This window comes from Nicotiana tomentosiformis, chromosome 11, assembly GCF_000390325.3.
Source record: "Nicotiana tomentosiformis chromosome 11, ASM39032v3, whole genome shotgun sequence".
Lineage (NCBI taxonomy): Eukaryota > Viridiplantae > Streptophyta > Magnoliopsida > Solanales > Solanaceae > Nicotiana > Nicotiana tomentosiformis.
The window spans coordinates 87839750-87858106 of record NC_090822.1 but is presented as its reverse complement, the minus strand read 5'-3'; the positions used below and the strand labels follow the sequence as shown (position 1 = coordinate 87858106).

The following is an 18357-nucleotide window of genomic DNA, read 5'->3' as shown; positions in this document are numbered from 1 at the left end:
TACATGTAAGAATCTTTTAAGAAAAAAATAAAAAGAAGAAAATAGCAAAACAAATTACAAAAAGCAAAATATGCTAGGTTAGAAATAAAAGTAACAAACAAAATGTACTTTGTGCGTCTAGGGCGAAACAAATTTAGGTATGTGTTATATGGTAATCTGATTTAACAATTTAATGCTCCATCACGTTTCATGAAAGATAACGATGCTGGTGAGACGGTGCCCTAAAGTAAAATGTCATTATTTTGTGGGAATTTATCTGGTAATTTTCTAGTAATAAGGTTCTTTACTTCCGAGTTCCGACACAGTAGATTGAACATAGACGGAAACATTTAACAAATTGGGGATGTAGCTCAGATGGTAGAGCGCTCGCTTAGCATGCGAGAGGTACGGGGATCGATACCCCGCATCTCCAAGAATTGTAGTAGATGATTTTTGCACTTACAATAATCTAAGAAATAACTTACATTCAGTTATTATCTTCTCCTCTACATGCTTACTGCATACTGACCTAAAGAGCATGAGAAGAAACAATAAATTGTGATCATAGGTTAAACTGCGCATATCAGTCATCCACACCAATTATATACCAAGCACCAGTCTGCTTTCCATGAATTGAAGAACAACGCAGAACCTGGATTTCAGCAACAAAGCTAACTAGTCCAATCATGGTAACCAGCTTTAAGTATTTATAAAATGAAATTACTTATTATAGATGTTTATTTATAGGTTCCTAGTGAATATATAATAATAACTTGCTCACATTTAAGTATTCATAAATTATAGATATCTAGTGGATTTTTTGATACATATACAAGATCTAGACAAAAGCTACCTATAGATTACACTGTAAATCTGGCTCTAGATTCAGGTATCTGAACATATAAAAGTTGCCTCTTCATCACAAGGAACAACAAATCCAAAATATTGTGCTAGTATGCATTTCCTCTGGCGCTAACAGACTCCACGGTGATTAATAGCATAAAAGTAAAGGCCGAGTTTGTTCAAGTACTAGCATGTGCTCACACCCATTGAAAAGCCTCTCACAGCAACTTTTACAGCAGCAACAACGCCATGCTGCCTTAACCCCTTTTTCTCCTTAGTCTCGCTATTATCTTCACTCTCAACAGCAACCAAGTATGCAACCTGTTAAGCCAAATGGGGCAGAATCAGAAACCATTGTATGCGTAGAAGTATCTATAGAGATTGGCTAGACATCCTACAATTCCTTTTCTTTTTCTAATTTCTTTGAACTTTTTGGCCTAGTTTTAGACACTGCTAACTAGGTAAAACCAAATGTCAATTTCAGATCAACTTTTTCATTCTCTTCTTTATAGTATTGCAGCTTGATTTCTTTAACAGTAAACATCAATATTAATTAAGTGTATGAAAGATGTCAATACAAACTTAACATCAAGAGCATTGGGACTCACCAGCCTACAGGTTTGAGGAGAATTGAATTACAATGAAATATTCCTAGCTAGCCTAACCTTAAAGCAAATAAGATTTTTTTTTTCATCCTTCACTATTGAAGCATGAGAACCAAGTATTGCATGTGAAGCATCTCAGACCACCTAAAATCTTCAAATGGATATGTCAAAAGAATGTACAGAAATCCACAAAGAAACAGGTCACTCATATTTTATATATTTTAAATTGAAATAACAAACATACATGCCACGAATATGGCTCGGCCTCAGCTCTTGGGTCAACTTGCTCAACTTTTAGAATTTGTTGGGAACTTGTTTAGCCAAGAAACTTGCTTATACATGAAAAATATTATTGTTATCTGCTCTCTCCTTTCCCTTTTTATGCAACAAGAGAACTGAGATTAAGCAGCTAATAAGGTGACTTCTATCAGGAATGAATTCTCTAGGAAATGGGCGAACACAAAAGCTCATCACGGGTACTGAAGAATATTGTAAGGAATTTTAAGTGTGTGTATGACCATTAATAATTTGAAAAGAACCGTAGAAATCCCAATTCAAGAAAAATCTCTATTCAAATAGGCATTTGAAGATTTTGATGACATGACAAGAGAATAATTACCTTTCCTGAAGCATTCCGGACTGGTGATATGTGAAGCCAAAATGAGGTTCCGTCTTTTCTGAAAGAAAATATGTAGCCACAAGAGACTTAGCTTAGAGAAACAACATTTTGTATCTAAATAACTTGCAAGGACAGGAGCCAACCTGTAATTTAACATGCGTAGGTTACATGGTTGTTCGTTTTGGATGCATTCTTTTATCTGCAAAGAGAATAATAAAAAGTTGGATTTAGATCATGTGTTATACTTATCTCCATATCTTCTTCTCCTAATCCCCCAGCTACTAATATTTCAGAGTATTAAATCTCATGCCGATAATCTAGGAAATGCAAAGCACAAAATTGAACAAATAAGAGTAGATATATTTCTTCACCCTCCCTCTATCCATCAAGGATGAAAAGCAAGAGAAACTCACCCGAAATTGTGTGCTTGCATATGTATGGCCCAACACTTCGTCTCTGGAAAAGCCTATCCAAAATGGGAAGAAAAGAATCAATCCAGTTAGTAACTACCAGCATAACTTAAGACGTATATTTCTTCACCCTCCTCCTATCCACCAAGGATGAAAACTTCCCATCTAAACAAAACAAAAAATTCAGTATAAATTATATACATATTCAGTACCTGTTAAATTTAGGAAGGAATCACTTGCATAGACAATTGGCATATCAGGTAAGTTTGCATCAGTTCTGCATGTTAAAGAAAAATAGTGTCAATAGCTATCAATAACCTAATCATATCTAGTGTAAAAATGAAAAAGTAGAGAATTAAAAACAAAACTCACAGTACAAAGCTTTGTTTGATTCTACCAAGAGATCTATTTAAGGATGCTCTGAGCAGACCCATCCCAGACGGAGAGCATTGGTTCCCATGGACCGGTCTGCATGTTGATTCACTGTAGTGTGTTAGCACAGTCTGTATGCTGTTAACAGAAGCGCTGGCTTTTCTCTTCTCTAGATCACTTGCATCACAAGGCCCCTCAGCATCTACTCCTGCAACGGACAAGTTTTGTGGATAAAATGAACCAATTGCACAATAAGCAACATAAGCTCACTTATGCATTTGCTAATTCAAAGTACACACAAGTTGAGAAGTAATCCGGATACTGCAAATTTCCATCATAACATGGTTGGAGAAATGGAATCCACATTAAAGTCAGGTCACTTATGCATTTGCTAATAATGCAAATTCAAACTTTTCAGCAATGTCATCGGAAAAAGAGTTTCCATTTCAAAGCACAACAGAGACATGTCCTATCTAATTCAAGAAACAGAAAAATAATTCAATCAATCAATTGACTACTCCTCAATTCTAAACTAGTTGACGTCAGTTATATAAATCTCTTAGCAGATAAGAAAACCCTTGAACAATACTAATTAAGTTTTAAACCCAACTAGTTAGTGTCGCGTATACAGATCAATTGTTTCTGTTATGTAATAATCTTAGTTACTGGGTTCCCGGGAACCCATAGTCAATGCTCTAGGTCCGCCCCTGCATCCAACATGTATGTTCACATTTCTGTGATACTCATCTAGTGGATATGTTAGGCCTTAGAGGCCCAACATTTACTGGATATCAAATTACAACCTTTTATAAAAGTTTCCTTTCACTTTGTTCGGTATTTTCTTATATCATAACACTCCGGTGACACTCCTCCATTTCGTCATTCTATTAGCTTTTGTTTTATTTTTGTGTTACATCTTCATCGCTCATGCTATTGTCCTGAAATACTGAGTCTAGACACCACAATTTCGTGTAATCACATTCAAATTCATTCATCTTATCAAGGCTACACTCTCCATATATTATGTTTTCCTTTCTTTTGACAACAAAAATTAACCTTCAAAAGAAATGAAGCAAATATATCCAAGTCTAGATAAGCCTACGTTCCAGCTCTCCATTAACTAAGCAGAATTCCCAAAATTATGTGGGGCGACTCGGAAGCTGAGGAAAGTTTACATACATCAACGGGGGTGTACATAGTATCACAATCAATTATATCACTTAGCTAGATATATTCAACCAGAATGTACCTGTCAAATCTGAACCTGAACCTGAAGCAAGAGATAGTTCCCGTTCAAATTTCATGATTGAATTGTAATAATCTTCCTTCCTATAACACCTTAATACAGACTCTCGACAGACAGCTCCATCTTGACATAAATTTACTCCATTTTCCATGATTCCAACTCTAGATTGCTTTGCTCTCCTCAAGATAGGGACTTGAACTCCCAAAAAATGAATCAACCTCCCATCCTTCTCACCAAAAACAGGACACATATGAAACAACATCCAAAATGGTGTCCCATCTTTCCTATAATTTAACAAGCTGATTTGTATAGTCCTTTCCTCTCGAATTGCCTCACGAATCTCCATAACCGATCTTCTATTAGTCTTAGGACCCTGAAATATCCTGCCATTCCTCCCAATCACCTCATACTTTGAATATCCAAACATTTCCAAGAACCCCTTTGAAGCATACACAATGGGGTTACCAGAAATGTAAGGATCAGTAATCGTGAAATTATCGGACAAATCATCAAGAGATTCTTGGAACCCTGCTGAGTAACAATCAAATGAATGTTCAATCATACCCTTTTCTGATTCCATACTGATTAATTCGACTGGTTCTGCCTCAAAGACTATCTTTTTCAGTAAAGATTGACTCCTATCCCATGTGGCACACTTTCAGCAATATGCCTTACAATTCTTAATCTTCAGCTTCAATAGAAACAAAACAAGACAACTAATCAAGAAACATGAACACCACTGAAAGAGCAAATGAAACTGAAGAAATTAAGAAAACTGGTAATATTTTGATTAGAGCCGTTCTATAGAGCTAAAAATAAGTATATATAATATCTGCTATCTATCATTTTAAACCTTTAAATGATACAATAGTTTAACATGATATCAAAAATTTATGTTCAGGTCTTTACCGACACTCATGAACAAGAAATTTTCATATGCTTAGTGTAAAGAAAAAAACGTTAAACTAAGAGTGTTGTAAAATAAACAAAAAGTATGCTCTCTCTATGATTTAAACATAGATTAGTCAGTTTCCAAAAACTTCACCGAATTTGATTAACCAAATATTAAGTGGTAATTATTAGTTTCCTGGTATGACAAAAGAGCTTACATGTCTTGTTGAGAGAGTGAGCACTTGAGAAGCAAAAACAGAGAGTATGAAAAATATCTGAAGGGGAGTTTTGTTTTGACTTTTGAATGAAGAAGAAGAATTGAGATATGCCAATCAATCGTATTTTGGTGCATGAATTATGGGGAAGAAAAAGATGGAAGAGAAACTCTTGAAAGTTGAAACCCACACTAGCAGATTTTCAGATCACATGGACCGTTACTATATACTCCTATTTACCAAGTATAGTTCATTTTGTGGTCTAAAAATCACAAGGACTTTTCTTTATTTTGTTCCATAAACATAACCGAAAAGATCTTTGTAAAAAATATCTTCTGAAGTGGTTTCGAAATATCCTCTATCAGAAAATGGACCCCTTCGTTGTTTTCTTTCTCCTTTGCTAGTCGCGGTAGGGGATCTATTTTTATTATGAATTTAAAATGCGTTATCTAATGTTTACGTTTATTAATGTTTTTTTTTACATTTAGTGATGACACTATTGTAAAGGATGTAATTACTTGATCATATTTAGAACTAGTCTATATGTAACTATAGTTAGTTGGTAGTCATAGTTAGAGTTAAATGTTTGTTAGAATAATATAAAACAACTGTAGCACTCATTGTATCAATTGAGACAGAAATGAAGACTTCTGGAAACCTCTAATTCTCTTCCTTCTCATTTGATTCTCTTTCACTTCATGCTTCAGTTTATAGCATTTGACATGGTATCAGAGCAATTGTTCGTGTAATTCTAGGGATTTTCTCGTGCAATTCAAGGAAAAATCGAGAGAATTTGCACAATTTTGTTTGATAATCGACAATTTCTTGATACTCCACAACCCTAATTTCGGAGATTTCTAGCAGAAATTGAGTTGAATTACACAGAATCTGTCAATTCTACACCTATTTCTTAATTTCTCATGACGATAATAGAAAATTCGAGCAGTATCAGTAGTGCTACTACTAGCAGCGGAGCCGGTGGTACCGTGGTTCTTGATCATAGCCATCCATCCCTTCGATGGACCTGGGTTGATGAATGTGGGTCTATTATTAACAGGAATGGAGAATTAGTGACGACCTTGAAACACCCACTTACATTATGCTCGCTAGTCAAATATAGTATAGTATAATATCGTATCCACGGGGATTGGAGTTAAATATTATTTTTGTAGTTTCTAGCTTGATTGCTATCCAGGAGAATCAACAATCGAGGTTTTTATGATGAATAACTAAAATTAACTAAGAATCTAAAGCTATTGACTAATGACAATTGAAACAAAGGTAAGCAAGGAAGGTTATCAATGGGAGAAAATAAGGGTTGATAGGATATGTGCAAGATAATTATTTGGGATCTAACTCTATGTAATTCAACTCTAATGTTTAAGTGAGTCTCTCGAATTCACTCAATTATCAGTTCAACCGTTCAGCAAAAGCTCCTCTCTCGATTAAGTCTTAACCTCACAAGATGAACCAATTTAAGCACGTGAAGATAAGCAAGAATGCATAGTGGATTGGTCTTTAGGAGAACCTCTCTAGATTATCCTCCTAACTAGGTTTAATCAATGATTCAACTAGCCTCTTTTGATTACTAAGAAGACTCAACCAACAAGATAATACAAAGATATCACAAGTTATGCCTCTCTCGATTAGATGAACAAGTTAATATAGATGCAACAATTAAATCATCCAAAACGCTTCAACACATAAAACTAGAGTTATAATCCACAAACAATCATCAATACACCAAATCCATCAAACCCTAAAGAGAATTACTCCATACATATGGAGCAATTCATCACAAATATGTTTAGAGTAAAGGAAAACATAAAACAATCTAAATTCGGGTCTTGAGTGAGGATTGAATGATGAACACTTTGTTTTTTTGCTTCTCTCACTCCTCCTTAGCCTCCTTAGGTCGAATATGTGTCAAAAGTCCGAAAATAACATTTTTCCATATATTTATACCAAGTAGGATCTGGCCCAGACGAAATCACCTTCTCCTAGCCGAAATAGGACAATTACTCTGTAAACATTGTACAGGCGCGCCGCATGGGGCAACGCGCCATGCGAGGCATTAATGGAGAAATTCAGAGAGTTGTTTCTGACAGGCTGCAGGAAATTGTACATGCGTGGTGCCCCACGCGCCGCCCCATGCATTGTGGTAGTGGGTTTTCTCAAAGTACGAAAGTTTCCTTACTTTTTGATATCCAAATGTGGTTCTCGACCCCCGAACACGATCCCGGCTTAATTCCTTATTCTTTTACGCAGACTTCAAAGTTACAAATCACTCAAATTCATTCCATAACATATATATAGCTCGGAATCACTCCTACAAGGCATAAAACACACAATAAGTTCAAAACACTATCAATTAAAGCTCAAAACGAATAAAGTGCAGTAAATTGGAGTGCAATAAGCGACTAAAATACGTAATTATAGCCTACAATCAACACCTCACACTTAAACCATTGCTCGTCCTCGATCAATCAAACTACACTTCACATAGACACGACCTTTTTAAACAACTCTCATAACCCATCACACCAAGAATATTTAAAATAGATTAAGCATAATACCGTAACATCCTAGCCTCCAGATTTGACTCAAAAGAACCACGTAATTTATATAACCCACTCACTTACTCTAACATAGCGGTCAACGACATTACCTTTCCTTCATGAATCAAGTGCACTCACACCACAATAGAGAGTAGTTCCTCACACAATAGAAATTAAGAACAATTAGGACCTCATGATATAAAGAATTAACTCACTCTCAGAAACAACATTCATATGCCACAAAAGATGCATCATAGGCTTACCCGTAGTGTACTACTCTACCAATTGAGCTCATTCAGTCAAGGATCAAGTAGGACTTTATTTGGTTGTAATGTAGGTTGCGGGATGGGTAGGATACATTTAGATATAAGAGTGACTACACCTCCCTAAGTACTTTAATACGTATACATTAACAATTCAAAACCCCACACTTATGTCAAATCATAAATCCACCTTCACATCAATAAACGTCAACTCCCAACTTCTTTAAGTACAAATATATCAAGTTACCACTATCAAGAAATATTTTTCACAATCATACAATTATTTTTTTCTTTCTTTTTCAATTCAAGTGGCTCTTACTTTTTCAATACAGTACAACTTCTTCCTTATTTCAATAGTTCCACTCAAAAGCCAAACCAACTTCCTCTCACTTCACTTTTACAAAGTTCACAACAAATTCAAGTGCTCACGAGCGGTAAAAAAAGTTCAAATAGATGGTCAATTCAAACAAATGGGTAAGGCTTGTAATGTGGTTGTCAAAGAAACAAGATTACAGGATCAATGAGGTTAACTTACATAAAAATTAGGTGGGTAAAAACATATAACTGGCTCAACAAAGAAACGTCTAAATCACTTCCAAGACTGAATAAAACTACTATTTCGCTTTGCACACACACGGGGCAAGTTCTAGCCATCAAATGCAATGCACAGAATAACACAAAACCTTGCACATATATGGCACATAACTCACTCAAGATTAGATTATCAAGACACTCTAGTTAAAGAAGTTAAGCAAATTTAAGATCATACAGTTTAAGGTACTTACACAAGAGTCAAAAACTGAGCCTAAGCGTCACAACTAAAGCACTCACTATTCGCGAGGCATAATAAATTCAAGAGACATTGCTTTCAATTCAAATCATAGCACAAGGTTTCCTACTCCTAAAACAAATTAACTAACTATACCCGGTTAAAAAAAAAATCCTTGGAAAGGAACCGCGACACAAAGATTAACTAAGGGGAAATTATTACACTACGTAACAAATGAAAATGTTTTTGTCTTTTTCCTTCGACTTTAATCCCTCAAGAAACCCATCGAATAATATCCATCGTCGGGAAAAATCGAACGTTTTTTAATTTTAATGGTTTTTTTCAATTTTCCAACTACTACAACTAACAAAAACAAAACTAATATACATACATATATACATACATACATACAAATATCTCCCACCCCACACTTTAAGTTATGACATGTCCCCATGACATACAATTAAAAAGCATAAGGTAAAGAAAACTTCCCTCAATATCTAGTTGGGGTCTGAGTCGAAGTCGGGATCTATTCCTCGCCTTCGAACTAATGCGCACATCCATGCGGACAACTTCTTCTTAGCCTTTTTGGGGTACACCCCACACTTATCTTTCTCACTCAATGCAGCCTTCGCTTTTGAGCCCTTCACTTTTCATTCAACACTTGCAGCTGGCTTCTCCTTTTTCACCCACGTTTCTACATTTATCTCGAACGTTACAGTCTCCTCACCCACTCTAAGCATGAGCTTTTTCTCGTGTATATCTAGTATAGCTCTACCCGTCGCTAAGAATGGTCTTCCTAGAATGAAGGGGACAACCTTGTTCTCCTCCATATTCACTACTATAAAATTTACAGGAAATACAAACTTATCTACCCGAACTAAAACATCTTCCACTATCCCCTTAGGTATTAAAGTCGTTTGGTCTGCCAGCTGCAAAGATATTGGCACTAACCGTATCTCTCCAATCTCCTTATCTAGTTTTCTATAAATAGATAGAGGCACTAAGTTAATTAAGGCACCGGAATCACATAAAGATTTATCAAAATAAATAGATCCTAAAGAGCAAGGTATAGTAAAACTCCCTGGATCTCCACACTTTTGTGGGAGTTTGTTTTGCAATATCGCACTGCAATGCTATGTGAGCTTGACCACTGAGGTCTCTTCCATCTTCCTCTTCTTTGTCAGGATCTCTTTCATAAATTTGGCATAAGGAGGCATTTGTGAGAGCACTTCCATAAACGGTAATTTTACATGGACTTTTTAGCACATCCAGAAATCTCACAAACTGCTTGTCCAGCTTTTCTCTATATAGATTTTGAGGGAAATGTAAAGCAGGAATATGCTCGCTCTTCTCAGGTTCCTCCCTTCTCGACTTTTCTTCCTTCTTCTTCTTCTTCTTCTTCTTCTTCTTCTTCTCAGTTTTCATTGGGCCTTTCTTGTTCTTTTCATTATCACTTTTCAGCAACGATGCCAAAATTTGACGAACTCGAAACACACACTTAAATTATGCTCGCTAGTCAAATATAGTATAGTATAATATCGTATCTACGGGGATTGGATTTAAATAGTATTTTCATAGTTTCTAGCTTGATTGATATCCAGGAGAATCAACAATCAAGGTTTTTATGATGAATAACTAAAATTAACTAAGAATCTAAAGCTATTGACTAATGACAATCGAAACAAAAGTAAGCAAAGAAGGTTATCAATGGGAAAAAATATAGGTTGATAAGATAGGTGAAAAATAATTATTTGGGATCTAACTCTATGTAATTAACTTCTAATGTTTAAGTGAGTCTCTCGAATTCACTCAATTATCAGTTCAACCGTTCAGCAAAAGCTCCTATCTCGATTAAGTCTTAACCTCAGAGGATGAACCAATTTAAGCACGTAAATATATGCAAGAATGCGTAGTAAACAAGATAATGCAAAGAAAAATTAATGATCTCAACCAACAAGATAATGCAAAGATATCGCAAGTTATGCCTCTCTCGATTACATGAACAAGTGAATATAGATGCAATAATTAAATCTTCCAAAAATACTTCAATACATAAAACTAGAGTTATAATCCACAAACAATCATCAATACACCAAATCCATCCAACCCTAAAGAGAATTACTCCATAGATATGAAGCAATTCATCAGAAATATGTTTAAAGTAAGAGAAAACATAAAACGATCCAAACTCGGGTCTTGAGTGAGGATTGAATGATGAACTCCTTGTGCTTTTGCTTCTCCCCCTCCTCCTTAGCCTTCTTAGGTCTAATATGTGTCACAATTTCAGAAAATAATATTTTTCCATGTATTTATACCATGTAGGGTCGGGCCCAGACAAAATCACCTTCTCCTAGCCATAATAGGATAATTACTCTGTAAACATTGCACATGCGCGCCGCATGGGGCGACGCTCTATGCAGGGCATTAGTGGAAAAATTCATAGAGTTGTTTCTGATAGGCTGCAGGAAATCGTACACGCACAGCGCCCCACGCGCCATGGCAGTGGGGTTTTCTCAAAGTACGGAATTTTCCTTGCTTTTTAATATCCAGACGTGGGTCTCGACCCCTGAACACGATCCCGACTTAATCCCTTAGGATTTTACTCAGATTTCAAAGCTCCAAATCACTCAAATTCATTCCATAACATCTACGTAGCTCGAAATCACTTATACAAGGTATAAAACACACAATAAATTCAAAACACTATCAATTAAAGCTCAAAATGAATAAAGTGCAGTAAATTAGAGTGCAATACGCGACTAAAATACATAATTATAGCCTACCATCAATTACACGCTTTGGTGTAGGGCGATGAAAACCGCACTGTTAGGGAAAAACAAACTATGCCTTGTTGATGGTACCACGAGTAAGAATGATGTTGGTGCAGATTTGACTAAGCAATGAGATCGCTGCAATGCGATAGTCACCTCGTGGCTGATGAGCAATGTTAGCAAGGATTTGGTGACTAGAGTCCTTTTTCGTCAAAAGCTCATACTATTTGGGTAGAACTCAGAGAGCGTTTCAACAAGGTGAATGCCTCATGATTGTATTACTTGCATAAGGAAACCTTCATACTGCAAGGTATTTCATCAGTCTCTATTTATTTTACCAAACTTAAGGATCTATGGGCATAGTATGAATCCATAATACCACCTCCTCCTGCAAAAGTCTATGTTGAACAAATTGAGTTCCATCGTTTGTTGCAATTTTTAATGGGATTAAACGATAGCAAGCCAGAGGGTAGATACTGATAATGCCAAATGTTCCTAGCATTAACCAAGCATATGCTATGGTAGTTCTATCTTAAAGTAGAAAAATGATTACTGGAAACAATTATGAGGGTAGTAGCAGCATTGATCTCACAACACTATTTATTGCTCATTCCAGTCAAAAACCAAAGAAGAATTACAATTTGCAATTTAACTATTGTCATCTAAAAGGACATACAAAAAATCAATGTTACAAATTGATGAAGTGTGATTTTTATAACAAGTCAAGGCATGTGAGAGAAACTTGTTACAAAATTATGGGATATCCTTCTGATTTCAAAGGAAAATACTGAGCAAATGCAGTGCAAATGGAAGGAGTTGGATCACAACTTTCTCATTCTACAGTACCTACTAGGACCTGTGCATAAGGAGGCAATTGGCATGGAAATAACCCAATAGTTCCTTCTCAAATGTTCACTCATGAACAATACACACAACTCCTACATCTGCTACAGAAAAACACCATTGGTGATTACAATGTCAGTGCAAACATGGCAGGTAACTACGAGGCATGTGAAAACATGGCAGGCAATTATACTTGTAATGATGTAGAGAATTCTAAATGGATTGTAAACACTTGTGCTACTAACCACATGATTGGAGATAAGTATTTATTGCAGAATAATATGTCAACAGATAATGCAGAACAAGTTCAGTTACCAACTGGGGATTCCACAGCAGTCACTCATGTGGGAAGCCATCACTTGACAAGAGATGATGTGCTTAAGAATGTTCTTTGTGTGCATGCATTCAAATTTAATCTTTGGTCAGTGTCAAAATTGACAAAAGAGCTGAATTGTAGTGCAACATTCTTTCCAACATTTTTTGTATTTCAGGTTCTTTTGGCTGAGAAGGTGAAGGAGATTGGTAGAGAGCTATATGGACTATATCAGCTACATTCAATGTCAAAGAATAAGGGATAGAGAATCTCACAGTCTTTTGCAGTCTCAACCGATATTTACACGGACAATCTACAGAATTATGGCGTAAAAGAATAGGGCATGTACCTGTGGCTGTACTGAAAATAATACCTGGCCTCAAAGACAATACTAGATCTCACACATATTTTCTAAATAAATGTGTAATTTCCCCCTTTTCTAGGCAAACAGATTTTCCTTTCCTAGTAGTTCTAGTAGAAGTTTAAAAAGCTTTGATTTGATTCACGTGGATGCCTAGGGTCCTTATAGGATAGCTACTGTGAATGGGAAGATGTTCTTCCTTACCTTAGTAGATGATTGCATTAGATGGACTTGAATGTTCCTAATGAAATTCAAATATGATGTTCTTGTATTGCGCAGAGATTTCATTACTATGATTCATACTCGGTTCAAAAAAACAATTATGATGTTTAGTTTAGCTAATGGTGGGGGAATTCATTAACAACACTTGCAAAGAACTATTTCAATCACAGGGGATTTTACACCAAAGCTCTTGCCCTTACACTTTACAACAGAATGGAGTAGTTGAAAGGAGGCACAAACATATCTTGGAGACTGCCAGAGCCATCAGATTTCAAGGACACTTGCCAACAATATACTGGTCATTACATTCATGCAGCATTTTACATAATCAACAGGGTGACATCAACAATGCTTCAAAATAAGAGTCCTCATGAAATGCTGCATCACAAGCAGGCTTCTTTGGGTCATTTGTGAGTCATAGGTTGCATGTGCATTTCTACTAACCTGATTACATATACAAGTTTGGTCCTAGAGTTGTAAAATCAGTATTACTTAGATATGCTCCATTGCAGAAAGGTTACAAGTTGTTGAACCTTGAGAATAAGGTTCACTTTGTAAGAAAAGATGCGACCTTTCATGAGAATGTCTTTCCCTTTAAAAGAGTCCTTATATAATTCTGAGCAGCCATTTCTTGATGTCCCTGTTGTTCCAAGGAAAGAAGTTATGGAAGATGCACCACCTCATGTTGAAGTTCCAAGCAGCCTTCCTGTTCACATTCATACTGAGCAAGGAGTTGAGGGATGGTGTAGGAGAATCCAAGCAGTCTTCCTCTTCACACTAAGCAATGAGTTGATGGGCTGGTGCAGGAGCATGTTTCTGCCACAAATAAGGGTATAACCACTGAATCATAGCCTTGACTAGTTGCTGATCCCCCAAAACATTTGGCAGTCATACCTTCTCAAAAGGCAGGTGTTAGAAAGTCAGCAAGGACTTCAAACCCAGATGTTTGGCTTCAGGATTATGTCACTAAAGGCAAGGGGACAGGAGCTCATAGTTGCAAATATCCTATCTCTGATTTCATTAGCTATTCCATTGTTTCTCCTCAATACCAGAGTTGTTTTGTCAAATATCATCACAGAGGAGGAACCAAGTTCCCATTTTGAGGCGGCTAAAAATGATAGATGGGTGACTGCAATGAAGACTGAAATCAAGGCATTGAAGACAATGAGATATGGGAGATTATGCCACTTCCAAAAGGAAAGAAAGCTATAGAGTACAAGTGGGTCCATAAGATTAAATACAAAGTAACAGGTAAAATAGAAAGATTTAATGCAAGGCTTGTAGCTAAAGGGTTTAATCAACAAGAAGGCTTGCATTATCAGGAGACTTTCTCCCTAGTTGTCAAGATGGTAACTGTCAGAAGTGTGCTTTCCTTGGTTGCCTCTAAATAGTGGAAAATCTTTCAAATGGACGTTTATAATGCTTTCTTGCAAGGGGATTTAGATGAGAAAATATACATGCAAATACCACAGGGATTTAATAGATTAGGAGATAGATCTCTAGTCTGCAAGCAGCACAAATCACTTTATAGCCTCAAACAAGCCTCTAGATAATGGAATCTAAAGTTAACTATTGCTCTCATTGAGTCTGGATTCACACAAAGTTATTTGGATTACTCTTTATTCACTAAGAAGACTAGAGGAAGGATAGTAGTAGTATTGGTGTATGTAGATGATATTCTCATCACATGTGATGACCCTCAGCTGGTTCAAGACACCAAATCCACCCTACAACGGAGATTCAAAATCAAGGAACTAGGAAAACTTCAATTCTTCTTGGGAATTGAGGTTTCCAAAAGTAAGGAAGGCACACTCATGCATCAGAGAAAATACATACTTGACTTGATTGCAGACACAGGGTTATCAGGATCTAAGCCAGTGGCATTCCTGTCGGAGACAAATCAAAAACTTACCACTATTGAGTTTGATGCACATATGGGAGATACTGCAAACAAGGTTTGGTTGATCCAGGTCCATATCAAAGATTACTTGGAAGATTGTTGTAACTCACCACCACCAGGCCCGACATTTCTTTTGTTGTGAAAAGTTTAAGCCAGTTCATGCATTGCCCTAAAGCTTCACACATGGAGGCTGTATTAAGGGTAGTCAAATACCTTAAGTCCTGCTCAGGGCAGAGGCGGATGTAGCGTACTAGCTACGGGTTCAACTGAACCCATAACTTTCGACGCGAGGTAAAAATTTATATGTAAAAATTTATTAAAATTACAAAAATAGTAGATATGAACCCATAACTTTAAAAATATAATGGGTTCAATGTTAAAAATCTTAAAATTGAACCCATAAGATTTTAAATCCTAGATCCGCCTCTAGACCAGGGTTGGGAGTACTAATGAGAACTGATTGTTCAGAATCTTTAACAATATTTTGTGATGATGATTGGGCATCATGCCCAAACACTAGAAAATCTGTGACTGGCTACCTAGTCAAATTTGGTAATTCCATTATCTCTTGGAAGTCTAAGTAACTGTCGCCATTTCTAGAAGCTCTACTGAGGCAGAGTATATAAGTTTAGTTTCTAATGTGACAAAGGTCATTTGGCTTCTGGGATTGTTTAGAGAGTTGGATGTTGCATCACACACCTCTATCCCAATCTATTGTGATAGCAAATCCTCTATCCAGATAGCTGCCAATCATGTGCTTCATGAGCGGATCAAACATATAGACATTGACTGCCATTTCATTCGAGAGGAGACACTACTAGAAATTCGCTAAAATTCGACCAAAAAAACCGACCAACGTTGGTCGGTTATGGCAAATTACCGACCAAAATGCGACCATTACGGTGTGAATGATGTTTTGATGGACGTAATGGCTTAGCGACCAAAGTTGGTCGGAAATTACCGACCAACTTTGGTCGGTATATTAAAACGACCATCTGACAAGTTTAATTACTTACCTACCAACTTTGATCGGAAACATATTTTATTAATTTAATTTTACCGACCAAAGTTGGTCGGTTTAACTAAATTATATTTTTTTATTAATTATTAAAATTTAAAAAAAAATAACCAACTTTGGTCGGTAATTGAAAATATATATTCTTTAAAAATAATTAAAATTAAACAGTACCGACCAACTATGGTCGGTAATCTCAACAATGCAAGCAAAATACCGACCAAAGTTGGTCGGTAATGTTGAATTCTCGGAATTCATCATTAACCGACCAACTTTGGTCGGTATTTTGGAATAATTTATTTTTTTTATTAAAAATCGACCAACTTTGGTCGGTTTTTCTGGGTTTAATTTTGGCATAAAGTGCCTGTTTTGGCAGCTACACCACCTGCCAGCATACCAATACAACAACACAACAACAACAACAACAATAACAACAACAACAACAACAACAAAAACACAACAACAACAACAACAACCAAAACATTCAATAAATACTTTAAAACTAACAAATTAAAGTTCAATTGAACATAAAAATCCGAAACCAAGTTAAAACTAATTACAACTAGTTCAAAACTGGTTCTATTTGTCTAGTTCAAAGTATATAAAAGTCAAGGGGTATTTTCTACAACATCATCATCACTGTCTGATGAACTTTCATTTACAAGACGATATAGAGAACGGTCTTGTGGAGGACGGGAAGCACGATCACGGGGAGGACGGGAGGAACGATCACGAGCAGGACGGGAGGAACGATCACGTGGAGGTCGACCCTCTGGAGATGACTCACGAGATCGGGGCAACGAAAAAGCTCCACTAGATAGGAGAGTTCTGATCTGAGCTTGCATGCTAAGGAATTGAGCATCTCTAAGCCTTTCTCTTTCCTTGGCCGCTTCTAGCTCTGATGTGAGATTTGTCACTGTCTCCCGCATAGCGGAGAGGCTCTCCCTATTAAGTTGCTCGCCTTGTGAGGAAGTCCCTATTCCTCGCATTCCACACTTATAGCGATGGAAGTTTTTAGTAGGAAGCCCATATACCTTCCCCCATTTTGGACCACCAACAGACTCCAATCATATTCTTTCAGCATCCTCGTCCGAAGGTTGGGTTGGCTCACCCGATTCACTAGCTGGATGACTACGGATGAATTCCTCCATGTTACTTTGGTAGCGACCCTATATTATTTTAAATTAAATCAGTATTTCAAATTTTTTATAAAAGTAAATTATAATACTTAAATAAAATTGAAAACTTACATATGCAGTCGAGGCCCGGTCCTCGACCCACCTATCTTGATCCCCCTCTTTCTTCTTCTTCACAATATGTGTCTCCTTGAATAGCTCATCATGACTCATTGGACGCCCATACTTTTTTTCCTGAAAACAAATTAATTTAGTTAATAAACAGAATAGATATACTTAGAAAAGTAAAATAATTTAAGCAATTACGTACTAATCTTCTTTTTATTGTCCCTAGGCTGATTGCACCTCCAGTGTGCAAGGAGCCTCCCTTCTCGGATGCGCGAGCTTTCTTTCCTTTTTCGCTCCTCTCTAAGAACTCTGCGGTAAGTCATTGCCTTTGCAAATCATTCCACAAATTCTCAAGTAACCAGCCAGGCCTCTTGTTCTTCTTTCTAGCATCCGAGAAAGCATCCGCCAATCTCTTGCGAGCTTTATGATGAAAACTTGTAGCAACTTCCGCGCTATAGCGGTCTTCCCATACACACTTGCTCTGTATTTCAAAAGTTAAATATTAGATAGAAACATCATAAATATAAATTATTAAACTGTTTAAAAGAACATTTATACCTTAAATTGATTGAAAATTTGCTCTTTCAGTGAGAATGGGCAATCAGTCCAAGTCGCATAAGGGCCATCATAAAGCTTTCTGATGGCATTGGTGATTATCCTCGTAGTCTTATTACCCGGCTTGAATCTGTAATTTAACAATAAAAACACATTAATATCTTAGTAAAAATGTTACAAATCAATAGATGCAAAAATAATGAATAACACTTACCCATCACCCTCAAGGACTATGATGATTCTTCCATATCGATCATAATGCACTACCTCGTCATCACCATCCGAAGCATGTGTATTAGAGGCATGTGAAGACGGTGTAGGCGGGTCAGAGCTAATGCCTCGCAGGCGAAAGCCTACAAT

At 36.6% G+C, this 18357-nt stretch overlaps 1 protein-coding gene, 1 long non-coding RNA gene and 1 other non-coding gene across 4 annotated transcripts; 2 read left to right on the top strand and 1 right to left on the bottom strand.

The window, feature by feature from the left end:
* The first annotated feature begins 339 nt into the window (after window positions 1-339).
* On the top strand, window positions 340-412 carry TRNAA-AGC (transfer RNA alanine (anticodon AGC)). Its single transcript has one exon. It is a non-coding gene; the product is annotated as a tRNA-Ala (tRNA).
* A 206-nt stretch (window positions 413-618) lies between these two features.
* On the top strand, window positions 619-886 carry LOC138900717 (uncharacterized). Its single transcript, XR_011411916.1, has 2 exons — window positions 619-726; window positions 784-886. It is a non-coding gene; the product is annotated as an uncharacterized lncRNA (long non-coding RNA).
* On the bottom strand, window positions 695-5423 carry LOC104106249 (protein TWIN LOV 1-like). Of its 2 annotated transcripts, none has more exons than XM_009614748.4 (8): window positions 5184-5423; window positions 4078-4765; window positions 2829-3036; window positions 2669-2733; window positions 2460-2512; window positions 2190-2245; window positions 2047-2104; window positions 695-1143 (listed from the first exon to the last, which is right to left on the bottom strand). In XM_009614748.4, exons 2-8 carry the CDS (start codon window positions 4652-4654, stop codon window positions 1009-1011), a joined length of 1152 nt encoding a protein of 383 aa, XP_009613043.1. In that variant the 5' UTR covers window positions 4655-4765; window positions 5184-5423; the 3' UTR covers window positions 695-1008. The 2 variants fall into 2 exon arrangements, with proteins under 2 accessions (XP_009613043.1, XP_009613044.1); XM_009614749.4 differs by having other exon boundaries at window positions 4078-4759; window positions 5184-5397.
* Window positions 5424-18357: the final 12934 nt, after the last annotated feature.

Excerpts from the sequence above, each read along its gene's own strand:
- LOC104106249 (XM_009614748.4), bottom strand. The coding sequence starts at position 4,654 with ATGGAATCAGAAAAGGGTATGATTGAACATTCATTTGATTGTTACTCA. Across the intron at positions 2,734-2,828 it reads ATCAAACAAAGCTTTGTACT|AACTGATGCAAACTTACCTG; the intron begins GTGAGTTTTGTT and ends TTTAACATGCAG. Across the intron at positions 2,105-2,189 it reads CTACGCATGTTAAATTACAG|AAAAGACGGAACCTCATTTT; the intron begins GTTGGCTCCTGT and ends ATTTTCTTTCAG.